The 14641-nt window shown below is 34.9% G+C and overlaps 3 protein-coding genes across 3 annotated transcripts in view; 2 read left to right on the plus strand and 1 right to left on the minus strand.

Moving 5' to 3' along the window:
• Positions 1-2591: 2591 nt before the first annotated feature.
• On the minus strand, positions 2592-3676 carry LOC116169231 (lysine-rich arabinogalactan protein 19-like). Its single transcript, XM_031485264.1, has 3 exons — positions 3519-3676; positions 2781-3383; positions 2592-2730 (listed from the first exon to the last, which is right to left on the minus strand). Exons 1-3 carry the CDS (start codon positions 3538-3540, stop codon positions 2696-2698), a joined length of 660 nt encoding a protein of 219 aa, XP_031341124.1. The 5' UTR covers positions 3541-3676; the 3' UTR covers positions 2592-2695.
• Positions 3677-6713: 3037 nt separating this feature from the next.
• Positions 6714-8536, plus strand: LOC116167585. Its single transcript, XM_031482979.1, has one exon. It carries the CDS (start codon positions 6833-6835, stop codon positions 7775-7777), a length of 945 nt encoding a protein of 314 aa, XP_031338839.1. The 5' UTR covers positions 6714-6832; the 3' UTR covers positions 7778-8536.
• Positions 8537-10435: 1899 nt separating this feature from the next.
• The window catches only part of LOC116167586, a 22965-nt gene continuing 18759 nt past the window's right edge, over positions 10436-14641 (plus strand). The window contains exons 1-2 of the mRNA XM_031482980.1: positions 10436-12074; positions 12122-12128. Of these exons, the coding sequence (XP_031338840.1) occupies positions 11783-12074; positions 12122-12128 (299 nt within the window). The 5' untranslated portion in view covers positions 10436-11782. The remainder of the gene's footprint in view (positions 12075-12121; positions 12129-14641) is intronic.

A 14641-nucleotide genomic window follows, 5' to 3' on the forward strand; every position in this document is an offset into this window, starting at 1 on the left:
CAGGTGCAAGTTCAGGGACTGGCCCTTAATTACGAAACGAATATTCCATTTGAGTTTTTTCGTGATGGTCTTTATTTGTATTGTGATAGGTGGAATATTTTCAATCGAAAGTGCTTTATCCGTGTGTTCTAGTTGTGACAAAAATCTTGTGACATGCCCGTTAAACTCTGGCACCACAATTGGAAAACGTGTCACGCAAATATTCAAAATTACAAGTTACGTTATTCACAACTCCTATTAAATTCACTGTACACTTGGAATTTCCTCAATGAAGAATGATCGATTAGCAATCGAATCATAAAACATCTTTCCACAAATTAACAAATTGATGTTTCTAGCAAAAATTCGCACGTATAGGGCCATAGTACAAGTAAAACATATAATGAAACTCTTACCTTGTAATAAAGTTAGATGTTGGCGCCAAGAAATGAGCTGAGTTCGCGCATCCAAAACCTTAAATTAGTCAAAAGCCCGCAGGTCTTAGTATATAATTAGTTGAATAATGCCTGAGGGGCCTCGTTCTACTCGTAATCTGCTTCTATACCAGGTGCGTTACTTAATTGATCAGCCGCTTCATATCCAACCGAGATGGAAAAGATACTGAATAGGTACTGAAGTACACAAATTACTTGTAATCGCCTATAACCTTGAAGAGGCAAAACAGTATTAGCTAAGACACTAAAGAGTTATGGAAGTTGTTCCTTTATTGAGGATCGAATCTTGATAGTAAATCTTCTTCATGACTCGTTTACCCATTTTACAGCAACATGGCAACTCATTATAAGCTAGTGGAATATGTCAAAGGTCGACACTCGCAGGTATTTGATGCAAGGTTACGTAAATTCGTATGTGGAACAAGGAGAGTATGTAATGTAACTTATCCGGAATTTACACCGGTACTGAAAATTAAAATTGAGACCGGAGCTAAAAATGGGAACTAAAACTTGAACTAAAATTAAAACCCTAAAAGAAATCAAAGGTAACCCTCCTTCGTTGGTGACATAATATGTACATAGCTCTTCTCGCAAACTCCATTTTAAGCACATCCTTATCCATAACAAAGGAAGAAATTTGCACTCTAATAGAGTTGTTGTAATAAATCTAACTCTTGTAAGATGTATTGACGAGAGAAAAAGTTGACTGTATTTTCGTAAGAATTGACAATTTTCTTCATTTTTACTGACTGCCGAGTTTTCATTACTCAATGAGAATTCCAAAAATTAAAAAATACTTGAACAGGGTTACCATATTAGTAGGGCAAAGCACCCGTAGTATCGATTTTATTACCCAACATGTTTTCTTCGCAAAACGAAATTAATACAGGGTTAGGAGATGGAAAACTTCCTCCCAAATCTCCGAGAATAGATTAACTCAGCAGGTAAGTAGAGGTAAATAATTTAGATTTTATGTTTTAATTCAGTATATATTTCAGTTGTAGGAGTTTGCTGGAGAAGTCCATGTTATTGATTTTATTGATGTATTGCTCCATATGGAAATTATTTATGATATATAAGCAGGTAAGTAGAGGTAAATAATTTAGATCTAGATCTAATCTAAATTATTTACCTCTACTTACCTGCTTATATATCATAAATAATTTCCATATGGAGCAATACATCAATAAAAAAAAAAAAAAGATTAACTCAGTTTTAGCTGGATCGAGGAGGAGGGGTTGTCAGTTCAAAAAGGAAAGAACGCTCCTAAAAGGAAAAAAACTGGGAGAAGACATCCAAACGCCAGATCCTAAATGCATACATATGAAAGCTATGAATAAATTGATAGCACCTGATTTATTATTTAAACCCAGGCAACCAAGACTGGAGCGAGTCTCAGATTTCATTAAAGGTTTACCGGCCACTCCCAAAGAGGAGACCAACGCAACACCTAAGCTTTCACCAAATATGTAGAAAGAAAATAAAGAAATAAGACATTCGAAACCCAAAGTGAGGAAACTTGAAGTATGGTGGACAACTGTACGGACTTCAAGGCAGCATGGACTACCGCATGCAAGGTGTGGCCCGAAGGGGCGACAAGAAATGTGATAATTGAGAAAAACAGTGGCTCGAAAACGAAGTAATTTTATATGGTAAGAGGGAAGGGGAGGAAAAAGACGATAGAATAAACATGGGAAGACGACACCCTGAATTAAAGATAGGATCGATAAGCTACAAACACATAGGGGCGACATGATAAAGGCGGAAACCATAATTGTAGAAGGAGTAGACGAGGAAATTGAAGGCAAGGAAGAGGAATTAAGGACCCACGGATATCGAAAAAACGCGTAATAAATACAAGACGGTTGAAGAGACCACCAAAAGGGTATCAGCAGTTTTGATCAAGCTTTCTTTGCGGTTTTTTAGATTCCATTAACGAGCAAGGGAAAATAGATTTAATCTCTGTAGCCTCACCATAATGTGGGAATAACACATTGATATTGATAGTTTAACAAAAGTCCGTTGAGAGAATCATAAAACTTAAATAGTGGAAACCGTTTTCTTTGCTATTTTTTCTTCTAATTTTATCAAATATGTGGTGGTTGATTTTGGATGGTAGATCATCGGAGATCTATGGTTCAGCATTATATAAGCAAATTTAGGTAGTGCATTTGGTCGTTTTCACAACGAATTATATTTGCGGATTTAATTTTTAACCGGAAATAATTATTCAAGTTGACAGCTAAAAAATATTATTTATCCTATGGGCAGCGTCCAATATTGCTCAATTCCACGACTGAAAACAAGCGATTACTACAGTTTTAAATTAAGAAAATAATGCCTTACTAAGTCCACAATATTGTGCGCACCGGAAGCGCGACATATTGTTATAGGTAACTCTGTTGGTACCGCACACTGGGCTGTATTCTGCTGTCACGCCGCAAGTTTGTATGCATCTTCGAAAAGCGGGCGGAGCGGTTGTTGTAAACGGAAATTGAGTCGTCGAGCTGATAATCGGAGGTTCCCTCATTGGAGCACCCCCACCGTCGTTGGGATTTGGTCTCCTGTTTTGCTGAACTGGTGGGTTTCTAACGGGAGGAATGTTACCTATGTTTTGTCCGCTATTTTGCTGGATTGGTGGGTTGCTTGGAGGGAAAGCAGCATTGCTACTTAAGTTTGGGACTCTGTTTTGCTGGTTTGATACGATGGTAATTCCGGGAGGCAGTTTTTGAAGTGGTGGAGATGAGACGCGAGTGTTGACATTTGCATTGGGATTTGTCGGTTGCGGAACCTGAAGAGTTGGTGCGGAAGATTGGAAGGAGGTGGCCGGAGGGCGCGAATTTTCACGTTGGTTTGTATTATACAATCCGATTTCTGATGAAAAGTAGTCGTCCTCGTCGTCGTAATGCTGTGAGTGCGCCGTATTAAAATGCACTGCTGCAGCAATACCTGCCAAACAACAATCGAATTACAAACTGCATCATTCGCCTTTTTTAGTTACAAAATTGAGTATACCGGTCTACTCCTGGTTGACAATGACTTACGACGTTGGATCATATTAAAAGTAAAAAAATTAACACTTACACAGAAATGAATAAAGCAACATTTTAATCACTGACTGTTACTTAACTTTCCAACAATGAACTGAGAAAATGTAGCACAATTATCACCAAACGTTAATTAGTTTCTAATTGCTGGGCCATGTATGACAAATAACTTATAGTTACCTACTTAAGTCACTTTTTGGAATAGATTGACGAATGTAATAAATGCATCTGCCACCCGACGATGTTTTATTTTAGTGTCTGGTTGATATAGTTCGGAAGCCAAACGTATGCCTTAGGGAGAATTTAGTGAAAAAAATTAGACTGTAAATTGTAGCATAGTTGCTAAGAAATTCTTTGAGCTTCCCCTTTGCTTCTCTAGTCCGAAAGCAATTTTTAGCGCATTTTTGAAAAAAATACGCTATTATATTCGTTATGGCTGGCTGGCCGGCTGTCCGGGTGAGATCTCAGCAAGTACAATAGCTAGAGACATCAAATTTTCACTAAAAGCTTTCTCATGTAGCGTAGATGTTCAGGCTCTAGTCTATTTTGAGTTAGATTACTTGTGAGATCGATAATTTAAGAAAATAATTTCGATATGGTTTTCGGAGGTGCTATACTTTTACCGTTAGATAGCGCTACCAGTATAAAAACTTAATTTTATTACCAAAAATGTGCTTTAATCATGCATATGCTGATTTACAACTTGTTTTTGTAGGCGTCCTCTACAAATGGGTGCGTGAAAAATGCAAAGTGCGCTAATGAATTAGTGGTCAAATGGTTAAATTTATACACGAAATCGATTATTCGTTTCCAACACAGAATTGGGGTTCGGGTGTTCTGAATAATTAACCGAAGAGTAATTTGCATTGTTACCAACTACCTTCCATGCCTTAATCTAGTATAAGCTACACACTACACACTGGCATATAAGCAGAGGCAGCTTGATAAACAATACAACCAAATGTTGCGCGTTTTAAAAACACCTGGGTGCCTGAAATCGTGTTAGGCTTTTTGGAACGTAGACAATGGTTTCGAGGTTTTTGACACTTGTTTAGGCGAGTACCTACTAAGCATTTTCTACATTACATGCATCACCTTTACAAATATACCCGACGATTGAACCGACCGCAAGGTCTCCCGACTCTTCACTCTTTTGGGGCAGACTTTATGGGCTTTTATGATTCCCGGTAAACGGTAAATCCGGGGCGAGTTTATACTAACCCTTTTCGTTGACTGAGTCCTTAAGTTTTCCACTTACAGAATACAATGACCTCTGGAGTTACTTCAGCCTACGTCTGTTTCTTACAGAACCCAAATTTTAAGGCACTATTTCGCCTTACTGTCAGCCGTAGTAAACATTTTGCCACCAAATTAAATGCATATTAGTGAAGTGATAAAATTAAAATATAAGTAGAAATATAAGAGAAGCAATGAAAATGATCCTTTCAGCTCAGTTTAATATAATTTACCAGCAGCTTACGTGCTTGGGAAACTTAATTACAATTACAAATACTTGACAGCCGAACGCATAATTTCACAAGGGCTAAATTTTAAGTAGTAGATTATAATTAGGTACAAAGAATTGTTTAAGTACTTTACTTATAAACAAAAGCGATATTAAACTAAGTATGTCAATTATTCGATATAAATAAAAAGATATTACCTTTGCAGTATTACTATGATGATGAAATTAGGCCCGAGAGGTGCTGTAGAAAATTGCAGGGTAAACGGTCGTTACATTTTGGTCGCGTAATTGAGTTGTCTAATTTAAAAGTCATCTAATTTTCGCATAATTAGTTATTGGGGTTATTTCGACATTTACACTATTTAATTACATCCCATTCTCTACTATTCTACCACATTTTGGATAATGCGTATAAGAGTTCAATGTTGCGGAGGCCCCTTTACGAGGAGGCACTCCACAGGCCTCGAGGATGCTCTCGTTTTATGAACATTTCTATTTTAGGGTCATTTTACGCGGCTTGCAAAATGACATAAAGTCATAAAATGAATTGTACTGCAATGGCAATATTGAAATCTCCCCTACCTATATATTGGCTGATGTCGCATTCATAATTAGGTGTCAGTGACGTCGTCTATATTTTCCATTAATTAATCAAGTGTTTTGAAAATAGTGCGCAAGGAGAGTTATTAAAATCTATGACAAACTATGCACACGTATAATTGATGTGTGTACTGATTAACTACACCAACAGGTATGCAAATTGCAAATCTCATATTATATCTCGGAAGATCTTTGAATATACCTAGTTATAATCAAAGGTGAAGATTATACGCAGGAAGGTGCGGGTCTGCTGCAATGAGATCAGATATATGCATTGTACAAGGTTTCTCCTACGTATTATTATTTGCGTATTTTCGTGGGTTTACACATTTCACCTGAGAATACACATCTTTTACTAGAAGTATAAATAAAATATCTCCTAAAATTGTTGCTATTTTTCTATATCTATACCTAATAAAGATTCTAGAAAATTGCAACATTCCTGTGTCTACCTCTGTTAGCAAACTACAATAGCGAAAGACCTAAAAACTGATTACTGCCCGTATAGCATTACTAAGTCGTAATACCTTTTGTTATCGACCAATTATGAGTACTTTATGGTTTATTGTTTACTGTTCATTGTTCGGAATTATTTCCCAAGCACGTGATAATGTAACTTTTGTCACTTTAAACATATTTTAGACGAATTTCTTTGTTTAGACAATAGTCAACAAATTACTCAAACAGTAACAAAAAACAAACAATAATAAAAGTCCAGTAAAGCGATAGGTCACGACGATCACAATATTGGGGGTTGTCTCAGATGCATTACCTTTACTTAGCAAATCAAGAGAAGATAGGAGTTACTGTCCACTTTTCCATTCAATGATGGATTTTACCTAAAAGCATGGAGGCAACTATTCATTATGTGAACGTTTAGTTCATAAGCTACAGCACTAAGGGTCCCAAAATGTACGTATCTTCTTTAATTTTGTCTTATAAATCGTCAATCATTCAGTTTTCAGTTATTCTTATTCCTTTTCTGCTTTTTGTAAAAAAATTTCCAAAATTCCTACCCAAAAATGGTGCACACCTGAACGTAGGTGAAAACAAAATGGCGATATCCACGAAATTAGTTTACGTTGCACATTTCGATTACCTTTCAATACAACAGATTTTTTAAATATTGATTTTAATGCATCAGTAATGCATCAGAGCTCGTTGTGGACGGACGTGTTGCGGGCCGGTCAAATATCTATTATTGCACCAACGTGATAGCGCGTATCGTATTCAAGTCTAACTCGATAGCCGTTAGTTACAAAAACTTAAATTTGTTCAACCTTAAAATGAGTACCAAATGTGTAATCTGTGATAAAAATGTTTCGTTGGCAACAAAAGGGAAAATACATTGCAATGATTGTGATGGCATTTTCCACGGAGATTGTCTAAATCTAACACAGGAAGATATAGATCACCTAATCGGTGAAAAAGCAATATGGAGGTGTGGTGATTGCCAAACAATACGTAGGAAAAGCTTGTGTGTGGATACTTCTTCTAAGATGGCAGGATCTGAGGAAATTTTAAGTTATCTGCGAGAAATGAGAGAAGAGTCGAAAACACAAATGGAGAAGCTGGAAAGTGATCTAGGAAAATCAGTCGAAGGATGCCACGAGCAAATCGCAGAGCTACTCAAAATTACCGAGGAGCAATCGAAACTCTTAAGGGAGTATGATAAAAAATTTGAAGTGTTGCGGCAGGAAAACGTTAACCTGAAGGAAAAAGTAAAATCCCAAGAAGAGAAAATCGACGAATTGGAACAGTATTCGAGAGTGAACTGTGTGGAAATAAATGGTATACCAGAATCCAAAAATGAGGACGTGTTAAATATCGTTAAAAGCGTCGGGACTGCTCTAGAGATAAATGTGAGTGATGGAGATGTTGATGCATGTCATCGTTTGGGAACAAAACAAGAAGGAAGAATCCGAGGGATCATCGTGAAGTTCGTTAGGAGAGCAACAAAAGAAGAGTTCCTGAGAAAAAGGAAGATAAAACGAAACTTAAACACCAGCGACATTGGAAGTACAAATTACCCAGCCGATGTTGTCTACATAAATGAAAGTTTGAGCCCAGTGCGAAGAAAAGTGCTTGCTGCCGCAAGATCTGTCAAGCGTGACCATGGCTATAAGTTCGTTTGGGTGAAAAACGGAAAAATCTTCTTACGCAAAAATGAAGGCGACAAGGTCATCGTTCTTACAAACCTGGAGCAAGTAGCAATGTTAAATGGCAAGTAACGTTTTAAAATTAGTATACAATTTTTGTTTTATGTAAAATGGTAGTCTTAGAAAGCAATACTTTTAATTTATATGAGAATGATGTAATTATAGTACAGCAAAATATTAGAAGTATAAGAAAAAATTTTGATGAGTTTATCTTAAAATTACAGAATTTAATTACGTTACCTCACGTTATTATATTAACCGAAATATGGGTAAAATCCCACGAACTAAGTATGTACACCATCCCAAAATTTTCAATGTATGCAAACTGTAATCAAAATTATAGAGCAGGTGGTGTTATTATCTATGTAACCGACGAGTTAGAGAATCGTGTTATGGTAAGCCCCGAAATGAAAACAGCAGATAAAGTACATGTGCAAATAAGTATATCTGAAAGCATTTGTTTAGATGTGATAGGCATGTATAGATTACAAGCGTTTCATGAAGAATGTTTTGTGGATGAACTATGTAATATATTGACAGTAATTAAAAACAAAAATCTTGTGTTGAGTGGAGATATCAATATAGACTTATTAAAAAAATCGAGTAATGTAGATAACTATTTAATTAACATGTCAAACTTTGGGTTAGAGTCTCTCATACACGTTCCAACTAGAATAAATTCGAGTTCCAATACGTTAATTGACCATCTTTTTGTTAGGTGTAACGGAAAACTTATCATATGTAGTAGTATGGTAATTGATTCCCAAATTACTGATCATTGTATGACAGCCCTTTGTATAAAATGTGAACGAAATAAAAATATTAAAATGAGCAATGAAAATAATGGTAAGTTAAAATTAGATTTATGTAAGCTAAAAAAATTACTCAAAAACACAAAATGGGATGCAGTTTATGCAGCACATACTGTTACACAAGCATATCAAATTTTTTTTCAAACACTTAAACAAAATATTGCCAACTGTCGGCAGTCAAAAATTAATCAAAAACGGCAGCCATCAAAATTAAAACCCTGGATGAATAAAACAATATTAAAAAAGGTAAAAGAAAAAAATGCATTGTACAAAAAATGTAAGCAACAGCCGAACAATGAGCAACAACAACAAGCTTATAGAAAAATAAAAAATGAACTTGTTACTGATATAAAACTGACAAAAAACCACTATTACAAGCATAAATTTACAGAAAGTAACGACCCGAGAAAACAGTGGGCTACTGTAAAAGAAATCTTAGGAGAGGATAGCAAGAAAGGTACGGAAATATTTCTTAAAGATAGTCAAAATGTTAGGATAACTTGCCAAAAGGCGGTAGCTGATGTTTTTAATCGGTTCTTTGTCACAGTAGCCGATAGTCTTAGAAACACCGTATCCAAAGACCAAATTGACATAAGAATCTCCAATTTTAGTCATGTTTATGAAATCAATTTCAAAAAACAGTGTATCCTACACTCAATCTTTTTATACCCTGCAACGAAAGAAGAAATACGGGCATTGATAAATTCGTTATCAACACGTAAATCTCCAGGATTTGATGACATTTCACCGCAGCTAATAAAGAACATCAGTGATCATATATTAGATGTAATAGTCTACTTAATAAATTTTAGTTTCACTGTTGGAGAATTTCCAGAGGACTTGAAAAGAGGAATTGTTATCCCTCTTTATAAGAAAGGAGACAAAGAAAATACAGATAATTATAGGCCTATCACGCTCCTATCAGTATTTTCAAAACTATTTGAAAAGGCAATGAAAAATCGTTTACTGAAATTTCTAAATAGTTTCGATTATTTTAGCAAACAGCAATTTGGATTTAAAAAAAACTCGAACACTGAAGATGCACTCCTAAATTTCATTGAGGAAATATATAATGGACTAAACAAAGGCGAGTATTGTTCAGGATTATTTATAGATATAATGAAGGCCTTTGACACAGTTGATTATACACTTCTACTAAATCGATTATGGAATGCTGGAATCAGAGGGGTTGCTTATAAATGGTTCCGTACGTTCTTAATTGGTCGATCACAACAAACGAGAGTTTGTGGGAAGCTCAGTGAAACAGAATATGTAAAAACCGGAATACCACAAGGTTCAGTTTTATCAGGACCCCTATTCCTTATTTACGTAAATGAGCTATGCAACGGCTGTTTCAGAGGACAATTGTCTGCTTTCGCGGACGATACAGCACTTGTTTACAGATCAGGTACCACTGAGAATCTTAAACTAAGTATGGAACACGACCTGCTTCTCCTAAGACTCTGGTTTACCAACAACTACATGGTACTGAGTCCCAAAACCAAATATATGACTTTTTATTTAAGAAGACGTTTCAGTTTGGAGTCACCATTAAAATATCATGAAGTAAATTGCACTACGAACTGTAGATGTCTAGAAATAGAGATGGTAGACCAAATGAAATACTTGGGGATTGTGGTGGATTCGAAACTCAGCTGGAAACCACATATAGCACAAGTAAAAAACAAATTACTCCAGTACATGAGAATATGTTATTTATTAAAGGATTTATGTTCTCCTGCTTTCCTTAAAACAGTATACTATGCGTTTGCCAACTCAAAATTAGAGTATGGGCTATCAGTGTGGGGAGGAACTTACTCTACGACAATTAAACCACTAATTACGATACAAAAGTGTTACATCAGGATAATCTGCAATATGGGAAGAAGAGAGCATACAACTCCCCTGTTTAAAAAAACTTAAAATTTTGCCAGTAGGAAGCTTATATATATACAAAGTGTTAAAAATATTTTATAACAGAAGTACCAAAGAACGTGCTGATATCCGGAAAAAAAATGGTACGACAAGATACAAATCAAATGTAAACGTCCCTCGACCAAGCATTAATCACTTCAGAAAATTTTACACCTACTTAGCACCAAAGTTTTACAACTGTTTACCTTTACATATCAAGGAAATAAAAACAAAAACTATTTTCTTAAGAACCATAAAAAAATACTTATTTAACTTGGATACTACCGACTTTTTTTACACAATAATTGAGTAATAATTTTCTTCTAATCAACTATAATATAAATTAAACCCATTATATCAAGTAACAATTGCGGCGTCTTATAATTTTGTAATTAAAATCACACACACTAGTTAAAGAGAAAATATTGACCGGTCCGTCCCCTTACCCTGAAATAGTGAGCATGAAAAAGTATATGTGTAAAACCCAAACAGGCTAGTAGCCTCGGGTTTAATTTTAGTTTCTCTATTATCTTAGATCTTGTGTGCAAATACGCAAATACTTCGGTAGGAGTAGTTTACTGTAAAACTAAAGATAATAAAGAAAAGATTCATTCATTCATTCATTTTTGAATTGGTTTCCATTGATTTTATACATACATAGTTTTTTATATTGCCAGCTATCCTATCCTATCGGACAAATTCCTGTAAAATGGAAAATATGTCCGATCGGTTTCCAACTTTTTGTGTGTGCCCTATATAGTTAGTTATATCCGTAACAAAAAATGCTACCCGTACAATATGTACGTTTTTTACAGAACATATAAAAAAATAAAGTTGATAATAATTTCTCCGAAAGGAAAAGGTGCATTGAAAATCTCTTAACCCTGTCTTCAAGAACTCAAATAGTGGCAATGAGAAAGTGTTATTGTTGTATCTGTTCAAATAACATCGGAAAAAAAACTAATTCGGCAAAGTTTGGTTTTTCTGCCATATCTTCGGAAATAATCGAAATCTTCGGGTTTTCTTTAAAGCGCAACGTTTCCTTAATTTGACCATCTTAGTAGTGTCTTCTATGGTTTCCTTGATTCCCATGATAGACGTCTCTATCTTGGACATAGTGTACTAATTTCATGATGAAATAGGTATGTTTTGCCTTATTTTGGCATGGTGTCATAATTAATTCCTTTTAATTTAAACGTGACATCGCCTTTTATCAACTTTCTCTCCCTCTGCGCCGAAGCTGCTCAAAAAGCGAAGGTAAGGTGTACCATAATCATTACGTGAGAGATAATGAAGGCGTTTACTTTCTTTATTTGTAAGTACCGTCTACTTAATTAGTTTCCCACCGAGGATGTTGACATCTTTTGTTCTAGTGATCATCGTTTACTTATGCATTAACGTACAATCAAGACAAATTGGTTTTGGGTACTACAATTTGGGTTATTGGAATAAAAACAACTGGCAGCAATTGCAGACCACAGCCCCTAGTGGCACAACGACAACCACCGCCACTCCAGCCTTTCGAAGATGCGTTTCAGATTGCCTAAGTCGCGTAACAAAGCAATACGATCCGATATGTGCAAGCAATGGCCAGTCGTTCGATAATGTAAGATCGTTCAGATGCGCGCGAAGCTGCGGTCTAAGTAAGTTGGATCAAAGTTATTAACTTTACATTATATGTTTTTTCAAGGAGCACGGTATGAATCACCTGGTACATGTGGGCCGGCTCTTAGTAAATAATTATGGAAGCACATACAATTAACGTAAAATGTGAGAGTTAGATTTAAATGCACGTGGCAAGTCCAGAAGTGGATCGTCTACACTAAATCTTGAGCAAAAGTGTTGTGTTGAAAGGCAGAGTGGCCGTTGTTCAAAAATTCTGTTGAGATAAAAGGGAGTAAAGAAGACACAATCACTTGATTTGAGAAAATTTGACATGTGTTTGATTTTTTAATTTTTATTTTCGTTTTGTCTAATTTTTATTCCCATTGTACAGTTTCTGACTTATTTAATGTCCCTCGAATGCCTCATACCTGCCACATAGGCAACCAACATTCCATTTACTTAATTAATTCGTTTGACTTCGGTTTTTAAGTGGAATAGAAGGGATGCCGTTAGTTGTAATTTATCCGCACACCTTTTTGCCAAAGCGGGCAGCAAAATCTTCGATTTACCTGCTAGGAAACTTACGCACATGTAACCTCGCTTCATGGCATATTTATTAATATTGGCGCGTCTAAAATTAGAAACGGCGATTCATTTGACAAATACCTATTAAAAAAAGAATCTTGTTGCAATATGCGACAATAATAACCCACCCATCGTCTTTTAATTCAATTCGTCCAAGTACAATTTTTGAATTAATTAATCAAAATTGTAATGTCTAATTGTTCAAAAATCCTACTTTTAATTTTTATAGGGCGAACTTATACAGCTATCTGCGTCTCAAAGTAGTCGGGATAAGATAACTAGATTAATAACATATTTAGCCAATTCAACCTTGGGTCTTTCTTTTCAGGATTGCTTGAAAACAGGTTTATTTATTACTTACTATGTAATTAACGGTTACCTACTCATGTTATAATTGAAAGCCGTATAGGTATTGTAAGATTATATGAATGCGGGTGGAAAAATTTTCGATTTATTCGAAAGTCTGTAACCTTTTCATGGCACATTTATTTCAATTGGCACATCTAAAATTGGGAAGGGTAATTTACTTCCACTTCATTAAAAAATAAATTTTTTTCAGTTCAATTTTTCGAGCGTTAATGTTAAATTAATTAACTAATTCTTAAATTCACAAAGTTGCTTAAAAATAATACTTTTTACTTATACTGCGAACATAACTAGTGTCCTTCCTTGGAAAATAAACTTTTAAACTCATACTTTGTAAGGTGTACCTAATCTATCTAACGAAACACGATGGATTAATTCGAATTAATGATTTGTGATCTAACCTTCATCAACTTGCAATCAAGATATAATTAACTAATAAAAGAAAAAGAACTGGTGGAGAAAGTCCTAATGGCAATATGCAATTCATGAATCATATCTTCATATTGGTTTCATCGGGAGGGACCTTATCAAAGTTGTTACCTGAATTCCACCAAAACTCCAACTGAGGATTACAGACCTGACCCCGCATGTTAAAACAATTTCCGAAATTTGATTATTTTCCATGAACCGTAAAGGCAGTCAAATTTTTATCGATTTTGCAAAACCTAAGTAATTAGATTTTCATGGAAACCAAAACAAGTCTTTCCATCTTTCCAATTAGTAGGGATTTCAATTTTGTTAGGTTAATCAGATAGAGAAAGCGATTTATAGGAACCCAGAAGAAAAATGAGGTAAATAATTGATAATGACTTTTTCGATCAGGGAATACATAATTTGTAAGGTGCCAACATATTATTTTATACTTACTAAAATACCTTTTTTCCAATATTCCATAGTAGTGACGATTTACGAAACTAGCAAAATAGAATATAACTGGCTTGGTTACCATTTCGGCCGACTTGATAATAAGACTACCTATATAGATTAAATTTAAAAAAATATGTTTAATTACATCGATGAGACATCATTACGAATTCTTTTATAAGGTAGAAACTTCAAAATATTGGATAGAACGTTGTATGGCATACGTGAGTAAAGGCTCTAAAATAATCTACTGATACAATAAAATACTAAAAATCAGAGTTTATTCATTTTACATAAGATCGCTTAATTATTCCCCCAACATTTAAAAACAATTCATATATGTAGTAGGTAATCTTACAAACCTTACGGCTTTTAATTTTAAAATGAGTAGGTAACTGTTAATTACTAAGTAATAAATAAACCTGTTTTGACGCAACCCTGCAAGGAATGTTACCGAAATTGAATTGGTTAAATAAGTAATTAATGTTCTTATCTTATCCCAACTGCTTTGAGACGTAAGGAGCTGAATAAATCCGCCATATGAAAATAAAAGTGTTTTTTTTTATTAACTATGCATTACAACTCTGGCAAATTAAAATCTGTAACTTAGGAGAATTAAATTAAAAGACGACGGACGGTTTATTGTATTGACATATTGGAACAAGAGTTATTTTTTGTCAAATGAATCACCTTTCCTAATTTTAGACGCGTCAATTTTAATAAATATGCCATGAAGCGAGCGAGGTTACATGTGCGTAAGTTCCCTAGCAGGTAGATCGAAGATTTTTCT

The sequence above is a fragment of the Photinus pyralis genome, unplaced genomic scaffold (genome assembly GCF_008802855.1).
Source record: "Photinus pyralis isolate 1611_PpyrPB1 unplaced genomic scaffold, Ppyr1.3 Ppyr1.4_LG4, whole genome shotgun sequence".
Classification (NCBI taxonomy): domain Eukaryota; kingdom Metazoa; phylum Arthropoda; class Insecta; order Coleoptera; family Lampyridae; genus Photinus; species Photinus pyralis.